Consider the following 9,696-nt stretch of genomic DNA (forward strand, 5'->3'; position numbering starts at 1 on the left):
GTTCTTTCTGGAGGTAGTAACAGGAGGAAATGTCTATTTTTCATGTGGTTTTATACAGTTGTTGGAAATGGGTGTTGCCCATCTGATCCCCCTCCCCTCCTGCACAGCCTGTTTATCCCAAACCAGTCCTTGTCCGTGGCATTGAGGTGCCCAAAGGTGCCTCTTTGTGACTGTATGTGACAATGTGGTGGTCAGTAAAAACTGCCAGTCAACAGCAGCTGCTCTAAATAGTCATAAAGTTGAAAATCTCTAGGTTATAAGCTTCAGCTTTGCTTGGAGAGCAAATTCTCTGGGCCTGCAGTGCAGTCAGTGTCCCCTGCATCACTGCAAACACAACCACAGGTAGCAGAGAAGGGTTGTGACTCCCCTGTCACTTCCCTGTGCTGGACTCTCTGCCAGGGCTGGCAGGAACAGTCTCAGCAGATGTTTTCTTTATGCCCACAAGCCCTGGGAGCACAGGGAATGTGCAGGGGGGAAGTGGGAGCAGGAGAGGAGGGTTTTGGAGGCTGTGTGCATTTCTCCTGAAGCAGGGGTTTATTGAACTGTCTCTAGAGCAACTCCAGAATAAACTGTACCACCACAGAGCTGGGTACTGTGGTTCATGCAAACACTCTGTGGCAATCCTGCTGTACCAACTCGTGCTTGCCAAGTGCATCCAGCGTGTCCGGCCCCGGAGCTGGCTCCGTGCTTTCCTTGTAGGTCTTTGATGTTGTTGCTGTCCACTGGTACCAAAGCTACAAACGTGGTTGAACACACTTTGCTGCTTATAAAACTCAATTACAACCTACCTGAGAGAGCCTCTGTGCATTGTGTGTAGTGTCTTCCTCATCAAATTCCTCCTCAGACACCACAAACCCCTGGTTAGGCTTTTGGGAGGCACGTAAGTATTGCCAGGTCCTTCCCCGCAGGGAAGGGAGGCTGAGGAAAGGCTTTGTGTGCCAGCAGAGAGGTGTGGGCTTGGAAAACCCTGGATAGAGACAGGATGGGGATGGTGAGGAGGGTCAGTTTGGGGTGTGTGTAGTGAGAGCAGCGTGAGAGGCTCTGCTGGAGTTACCTGGACTTGAGGCCATGCTAGACTAGGATCCCACAGGTGTGACAGTCCCTGAAAACCACTGAGAGTAGAGACGAGGCACAAAAGGGACTTGTAGGAGAGTAGCTGGGTGCCAAATCTGGGTTGTGGAGCACAGGAGCAGAACTGGTGGTACCAGAGGTGGTTGTGATGCCAAGCCCTGTGACTTGAACTCAGTTCAGGTGTTTGAGCAGTGACCTTGACTTCAGTGAGAACAGATGTGCTCAGTCCTTGAGGAAGCAGGGCTGGAACCAGGAACTGGGGACTAAAATCACCTGCTTTGCTTCTGTTCTCTGGAGCCAGACTGGGAGAGCTGGGGGTGCTCACCTGGAGAGGAGAAGGCTCCAGGGAGAGCTCAGAGCCCCTTGCAGGGCCTAAAGGGGCTCCAGGAGAGCTGCAGAGGGACTGGGGACAAGGCATGGAGGGACAGGACACAGGGAATGGCTTCCCAGTGCCAGAGGGCAGGGCTGGATGGGATCTTGGGCAGGAATTGTTCCCTGGGAGGGTGGGCAGGCCCTGGCACAGGGTGCCCAGAGCAGCTGGGGCTGCCCCTGGATCCCTGGCAGTGCCCAAGGCCAGGCTGGACACTGGGGCTGGGAGCAGCCTGGGACAGTGGGAGGTGTCCCTGCCCATGGCAGGGGTGGAATGGGAAGAGCTTTAAGGTCCCTCCCAACCCAAACCATTCCATGATTCACAACATCTCTCTCCCACAACAATAACAAAACTCAAAGCAGATTAACTTGTGCTATAAAAAGGTAAAATACTGAGGGGAGAAATACCTTTTTTTATTCTTTTTCCCCCCACTTGGTGTCAGTCCCATAGGACAGAGTTCAACACAGTCACAGCTTGAAACACTGCAGCGTTTGGAGGGGCCCTGTGTCCCTTGGAACATCCGTCCTTTAATTGGGATTGGGTCAAGATTTGCTTCACCTGAGGAGGTCTTGGAGCAATGTAGGAATGATTGACACATCTAACAACACAGCAGGTTTTTGCCTTTTTTATTTAGATGAGTCTCTTCCTCTCCTGTTGTGCAGGTAACTAGGATTTCTACCTCAACCCAATGTGACCTATGCAAGGACAACGTGGACCAACTTCACTCGGCTTCCACTGAAAGGTGCTCACCTGGCCTGTGCAGGGGTTTCTACTCTCTTACTACTGGACAAAAATAAAAACCATAAAAAAGACCTAAACAACAGAGCAAATATTTACTGTGAATCTGAGTAAAAAAAAAAAAAAAAAAGAAAAAAAAAGGAAAAAAAAAAGAAAAGGCAAAAGAAATGCTTAAAGCTCCAGTTTGTATTGTTGATAGTTTAGATAAAGTATTTATCTTTTTTTTAAAGTGAAAACAATTTTGACTTATTTTATTCCACCTAGACTCATAAATACAAGTTATTATTATTAAATTCTCTGAATACTAAAGGACTGGCACACCAGCAGAGATGTAAAAGAGCCTCCTCGGTGCTATTTTGTCCGTCAGAACTGTGCCTCTGGTTTGAATCCTTGGTGCTGATTTTGGGGGGTTGACCAATGCCAAACCCAGTTCTCAAAGGTCTGCAGATTGTTTATTCCCCTGACTCTGTTCATATCACAAAATCTGCTTGCTTGGCTGCAGGGGAGCGACAGAGGAAGGAATTCTCCTCCCTGGGGGTTTGATTTGGACTGAGCCAGGCGCTTTTTAATGGGTGGGTTTTAATTGAGTTCGTGACTAACGAGGGCTCTGTGCTCCCCTCTGGAGCAGCCTGGGCAGGCACAGTTGCAACAGGAGAAATCCAAGTCCTGCCCCATCCCAACTACTTCCCCGGGCCATTTGCAGTTGCTGGTGGCACTCGGGTCACTGTGAATTTTGGTAGCTGGTTGGTAACTCTTTCTTGGGGCTTATGAACAGGGTGTGGGGTCAGTGGTGTTGGTGCAGCCCTTTCCCAGCACGGGGAAGACTGAACATTGTGCTTCTGTCCTGCTGCAGGGCACAGACTTGCTCAGCTCGTTGTTTCTCTGTTCCAAGCACGACGCGTTTCGTTGGTGGGGTTTTGATTCTTGACTCTGACCTGGCTCGGCCGTGTCCGTGGGTTGCCAAGGTGCTTTTTGCTGTCGTGGTCCTTTGCTTTTGGGTAGGTTCTTGAATGGTAGTTCACAAAAACACCCCGAGCTGGCTGCCTGTGCTGCCACTGTCCCCCCTGGGGCAGGGACCTGTGTTGTGACTCGGTGTCGTGTGTGCAGGAAGGGCTGATTTTACAGAGGTCTGGTGAGAACTTGTGAGTTTCCTATATTGTATTTCCTTTATTTGTAGGTTTTACAATGCACAATAAACCTGTAAAAACTTATTTATTCAAGTGCACAGAGTGAGGAGGAGAAGGAGGATCCGTTCAAGTGGGAATCAGGCTGGTCTGAGTTCAGGCTGGGCCAAGTACCGATAAAGGAAACTGCAGTAGAAAGGGGATTGCAGCAGCAAAATGACTGGAAAAAAGTCACGTTCAGGCTTTGGGAAACACCTCCCTGTTGGCCCTGGTGCTCAGAGGGGCAACACTATGTCCTTAAACCCCTTCTAGTGCTCCCTGGTGAGTGTCCCACTGCAGGTGTCAGGCACTGGCAGGAGCTCCATGGAGCATCCCAGGGTCACAAACAGCAGCTCAGCTCCTGCCTCTGGGTGTGGGCTTGGTGAGGTCCCTGTGCCCTCCTGTGCTCTCCTGTGCCTGGATCCAGGAGGGCTGGGAATGGTTGGAGAGCGGGTGAGGGGCTGCAGCAGCTCCCACCCTCTGCAGGGTTCAGTTCTCATCCTGGGCAGTCTTAGGAGACATTTAGGACCAGGTGCAGTTGTTCTGTGATTCCTGAGTGTGTCTTCCATAGGAGCCTCTGTGCAGACTCTGGGGATCTGCCTTTGCCTCCTCATCCACTGGGAAGAGCAGGGCCTGAAAGCCCTGGGAGTTGGGGGCATTTTGGATGTTTTCTGCTTTGTGTGTGGGACAGGGTGTGTCCTGCTGAGGGACTGGCAACGCGAGGAAAACCTGGAAAAGGGCAGGAATGCTCGGAGGGTGAGAGCTGAGGAACATCCAGTAGCTTCTAGTAGGAGCCAAACACAGTGTATGTCCTGGAATCCAGGAGCACAATGTAACCCAGATGTTTTGCAGCTGGGAGTTGGGCAGCTCCAGCTTCTTCCCCAGCACACAGCAGAGTGCTGGGGCCTCTGGAGACTGCAAATGAGTGATAGCTGGAGGGGCAGCAGCCTTAATTAATTTCCTAATTACCTCTCCCCCATCGTTTATATCTCTGGTGAGAGAGAGAGAGGAGGAAATATGAGTAGAAGCTTTTCATCCCCCGATTTTAACAGATCCTTTCCTGCAGAGGGACCAGGACATGGTGCTCCTTGGAGCTCTTGTACCTCCCCTTCACCTCCAGCCACGGAGATCCAGGAGGAAAACTTGGCTGCCATCCCTTGTCCTGGTTTGGTTGGTGCCCAAGGCACTCACAGGATCCATGCTGGAGAAGGAACCACCCCGCAGATTCCATGGAACCCTCTGTGCTTCCCGGCCCGTGTCACCCTGCGGACACGGGGCACTCCCTGGATGAGGAGGGACAGATCCTTGTGGGAATGACGTGCTCTGCATCCAGCAGCTCAGGAGTCAGTGTCAGGGGAGCCAGACTGAGCTGTCAGAGAGGTCAGGGGTGGCCTGGGCTCTGTCTCCTCACAGCTGGACTCGCTGATCTGAAAGATCTTTTCCAACCTGAACAATTCTGTGACTCCAGGACCCTTTGGAGCAAAGGCCCCTGGTGAGGAGTTTGTCACCTCTGGAGGGTGTTGAGGAAAAGCAAAGCCTGTCTGTCCCTCGTTGTCACCTTTGGTCCCTGCTGTGGTGGCCAGCCAGTGTCCAAGGCAGGGCTGGCTCAGGAGCAGCCCTGGGAATGGGCAGCACAACCCCTGGACTCAGCACTCGGCTGTGACCGAGCCACTTCCAACCCCCCAGGATTTCCGAGTCTGTGACTCTCCAGACATCATCCGGGAAGGCCCAAGGAAACCAGACCCAGGGATGAATCTTTGGGATTCCTGGCAAGGGATCCAGTCTGCCTGAGCATCAGCCTTCCCCTACCTGTGCCCCAGTGCCTGCTGGCATCCCAGTGCCTGCCGTTCCCACCCTGTTCCACACTGGTGGAATCCGGAGCTGCTCCGGCCGTGCCGGTGTCTTCCCCCCACCCCAGGCCCTGCACTGGAGCTGCTCCTGGCAGCGATTCCCAAATGGTGCTTCCAGAGGGTGCCTGCTCAGCACTGAGGTGGGAAGCCAAGGGGGCACTTTAGGACTGGAGCCTCGGCCCTGCCTGAGCTGGGAGATGTTTTTGCCAAGAGATTCCTGGTTTTGTCTTCCCTCTCCCTGACCTTTTATTTATTGCTTTGCTGTCATCTGGGGCAAGCTCAACTTAAAATCGTGGAGTCACAGAACATCCTGAGTTGGAAGGGACCTGGGAGGCTCATCGAGTCCAGCTCCTGGCCAGTCTGTTACTCCTCAGTCTGCACATTGGGAAGAGCTTTCACCTGGCTGCAGGCAGACCTTGGAGCTGGTGGGATCTGATCCGTGTGGCCCCAGCCGTGACCTCTGGATCACTGAGCCAGAAGCTGAAACCTGTTTGCAATAATTGAAGGTCCTCTGGAGCAATCAAAGCCAAACAGTTCCAGAAAAAGAGAATTTCTCCTGCCTTACCACATCCTGCCGGTGCCGGGTCCCGCCGTTCCAGGGCTGTCTCACAGCTCCCCCTCCTCCACGCCCCTGCTGCCAGCGAGGGACTCGCCAGGAAGCCAAAGCACATCTTGGAGCACATCTGTGCCAAAAAAATGGAACTTCCTGAGTGCTGTGCTGAGGAAAACCTGTCCCTGCTGCTCAGTGTCAGCCTTGAGGAACAAGACTTGCGTGGGCTCTTCCTTTTTTGGGGATTTGCCACCTCTGGCTCGCCAGGCCCAGTCCCCTGGGACCCACGGTGCTGGGAGGGCTCCAAAGGCACCGGACCTAAATTTGGGATTTGCTGCAGATGAGTCATTCAGCAGCAATTCTTCCATCAGTCAGGGGTATGGGGACACCCAGCAGCTGGATTGCTGAGGGAGAGAGCGGGAAAACGTTGCTGAGGATGGATGTAGAGGCTGGATCCGAGCTGGTGCGAAGGATAAGGGGGATGAAGTGTCCCTCCATCACCTCTTGGTTTGGCACAAATGAGGCCCTTCCCTGTAGGAAGGTGTGGGTCAGTCTGGACAGCCAGGGAACATCTTTACCTCAGCTCAGTTGTGGATACAGTGGGAGAGAGGAGAAGGAGAAGCAGCTTTTTAGGGAAGCAGCAGGGAGTGCAGCATATCCTCTCTGTCCCTGACATTCCAGGACCGAGCATCATCTCCAGCTCCTTCTTTCAGCAGGAATTTGTGTCTCTTCCACCAGACAGATCAGAAATTCTTGTGCCTCTATCTCTTTTCCTTCCTTCCAGCACTTTATCTTCCAGTGCACCCCTTGTGCTCCCCCTGCTCTTGGCTGGGGTTTGGCTCCGGGCTCAGCCTGGCAGGGGAGGTGGGATTCCCCTGTGCCAGGACTCGCTGCTGGGATCAAGCCGAGCTTGGAGGGTCTGAGTCTGGGTTCACACCCACAGCCCCTGAAGTCCCCCAGGCAGGAAGGTGACATCACTTGGTTGTGAATGGATTTACTCATTTCTTTTTGAATCCAGAGATTCCAAATCCCCAGCACTTGACACTCCTTGGTGTGAAACTTGCCCAGCTCTGGGTCATGCTCAGTTAAAGCGCTGAGTCACTTTCTTCTTCCTTTAGTCAAACTTGATCCTTGAGGACGTCACTTGAGCAATTTCAGCCTGGAGTGGAGAGGTTTCCAGCCTGATCAGCTCTTCCATCCCACCTGGAAACATCTCCAGTTGGAGCATTGCTCCAGAGCTGCTTGGGGCTGTCCCTGCCCTCACCCCGCTGGGGACAGGTTTCCTTCTGAGATGTGTTGGGGTCACTTCTTCAAGCTCCTTCTTCAGGGTTGGACTAAATGACCTTTAAAGGTGCTTTCCAGTCTTTCCAAACTGTTCTGGTTCTGTGTGCAGACACACCTGGGAGGAGCTGGGTGAGAGCCAGACCTGCCTCACCTGCTGCTCCTGCACCTCCACCCCAGTGCTGTGGGGTGCAACATTTGGCAGCTCAGGTGCTCCCCACCACAGTGGATTTACTGCCCGTGGTCATTGGTTCCATCTCATCCCAACCTTCCCCTGGAAAACTGTGGATCTTCCTGTTCTGCTGGGCTGCCCCTTCCGGGGGAAGGTCTTTTCTTGTGGCCATGGACCGGCAGCCTGGGGCTTGGTTCTTGCTGGGACTGTGTGTTCAGAAAGCAGCATCTGCTCCTCTGGTGTTTTTCCACTCGGAGGAGAGTCCAGGCAGAGGAGAGCCCGAGGGAGTGGTGGCAGGAGAGTCCCAGGGTGCAGAGCTGCTGGGAACACCCAGGCCCGGCTCGGGGGGACCCCAGAGCTTTCAGCTCCTCCGAGTCCCTTCAGGGCCCCCTTTGGCACTGGGGACCTGTGGGACCCTCGGGATGCTCCCGCTTCCCTCCCTGCTCCTGCTGATTGCTGGGAGAGGAGACTCCCAGCACTGGGAGCTGTTCTCAGGCTGCTGAAGGTGCTTCCCCTCCTGCTCAGCCTTCCCAGCCCCTTCCTTCCCTCCTCAGCCGGGTCTTGGAGCACCCCCGAGCCCTGGGGACACCGGCACTGCCCGGCCCGGGGTCGCTGTCCCCGCGGAGCCGGGGGTGCTGCTCCCGGAGCTGCCGTTCCCGAGGATTCCGTGCTTTGTCCTGGTGCTGATGCCGAGGTGGCTTTGCTCGGTCACCTCCCGTGTGACCCATTTGCTTTCGGTGCTGGAATTCGCCCTCTGACCCAGAGGATTCTCTGTGGGCTTTGTCCTGGATAACTCCACCCTGGAGTTCTCTCCCAACTCCCAGGGGTGGCTGCTGTGGAAAATTCTGCTTTTCTGGTTGTTTTGCCTGAGCCAAAAGCACAGAGAGGATGAAGGGTTGGGAGCAGAGGAGGGCCTTGGGCAGGGCTGTGAACCCAAAATCCTTTTGGGGAGCAGAAACTACACAGTGTTTTTGTGAACTATCTTTGCAGCACTGAGGAAAAATCACAGGAACTGGAGTTTTGGGAGCACAGATGTGCAGTCAGTGTATGAATATTTGAAGTTTTACTGGTTTTAAAGGGGTTTTTTCTTCCTTTTTTTGCTCCGTTTCCATTTTCCGCTCCATTTGCGGATCAGGTTTTCACTAAAAGCTGGAGTTCCAGTTTCAAAATGTTGTTGTGCCATATTTTATTTATCCTTATACATTATAAATATATAAATATCTATTTAGACTAAATATTGCATCGAAAGATGCTGTTATTGGGAACTTCAGGGTTTAAACCCAAGACAAAAATAATGGGAAATAATTCTCCAGTACTTTTGCTGTTTGGGACCTTCTCCCTGAAGGGCTCCTTGAGTTCTTTATGGTGTAAAAACAAAACCACATCCAAAATTCAACGTTTGACGATGCTAACCCTGAAGTTCTCATGTTTGTGATCCTTTGGTTTTCTCGAGGTACATCTGGTTGCTTTTCTGGTGGAGTCAAATGATTTTTTTAAAAGGTTTCATCTCTGGAGTTATTGAGGAAAAGGTGGAATGGGTTGATCCATCCTGCTTGGCTTTTTTAACCTCTTAATCTTTGAAGTGATCGATTTCCAATTAAAACCCAACTTTTTAGGTCTCTGTTCTACTTAAACTTTTTAGGAGTGAGAGCCTGCCCTCGCTGAGTGGGACTTGGATGGGGAAAGCAGTAGATGATGAGGTTGCTGTTGCTCAGGAATTGATTAGTAAACTTTTAACTACTAATAAAAATCCATTCTTCAATGGATTTTTTTGAAAAACCCATTTTCTTAGGACAGTGATATGGGATGTTTCCTAGTAAATAGGAATTAGTTTATATAATTTAGCCTATTAAACTGAATTATTTAAAATTCAAACTTCCCCTAATTTATCTCCTTTTTTTGTTTTGTTTTCTTTTTTGTTTTGGTTGTTTTCTTTTTTTTTATACTGGTAAGTTGTCCTGTCATTCCTTTCATTCCTGCATAGCAGTAGTGTGAATTCTGGTGTGTATATATGTACGTATAATATATATATTTCCACCCTGCCTTTCTAATTCTCCACAATGTAAGAGTTAGTTTTTGCTCCCCTCCCTCCACTTAATTTCTTGTGTCTCCCTTGATTTGTAATTGAAATGATGCTTTGAAGTTTTGTCTTTATATTAAAGTGTCTGTATTTTAATACACCGAGCTCTTGTGGACTTTCACTGTCTCAGCAAGGACGGGCTGGAATCAGGAGGGAAATGGGATTTGGGGGGGGGCACAGAGGGACAGGGACCCCTGAACCAGGTGGCACCTTCAGCTCTGAGGGTTTGGGGATCCTGTGCTGGGCACTGGGGAGGGACAGCAGGACCTGGGGACAGCTCTGGGCCCAGCAAGGAACAGGGAGGGGCTGGAGCGTCTCCAGAGAAGGGAATGGAGCTGGGAAGGGTCTGGAGCACCAGGAGAGGCTGAGGGAGCTGGAAAGGGGCTCAGCCTGGAGCAAAGGAGGCTCAGGGGGGACCTTG

General features: G+C 51.9%; 1 protein-coding gene across 5 annotated transcripts in view; it reads left to right on the forward strand.

Annotated features, from left to right (window-relative positions):
- Nucleotides 1–9,373, forward strand: part of DOT1L (DOT1 like histone lysine methyltransferase) — a 77,179-nt gene extending 67,806 nt beyond the window's left edge. For all 5 annotated transcript variants that reach the window (XM_068997241.1, XM_068997245.1, XM_068997243.1 and 2 more), the window contains one exon: nt 2,104–9,373. Coding sequence is in view for 1 of the 5 variants with exons in the window: in XM_068997245.1 (XP_068853346.1) it covers nt 2,104–2,111 (8 nt within the window). In the remaining 4 variants the exon portion in view is untranslated. The remainder of the gene's footprint in view (nt 1–2,103) is intronic.
- The last annotated feature ends 323 nt before the right edge of the window (nt 9,374–9,696 follow it).

The sequence above is a fragment of the Aphelocoma coerulescens genome, chromosome 28, assembly GCF_041296385.1.
Source record: "Aphelocoma coerulescens isolate FSJ_1873_10779 chromosome 28, UR_Acoe_1.0, whole genome shotgun sequence".
Taxonomy (NCBI): Eukaryota; Metazoa; Chordata; class Aves; order Passeriformes; family Corvidae; genus Aphelocoma; species Aphelocoma coerulescens.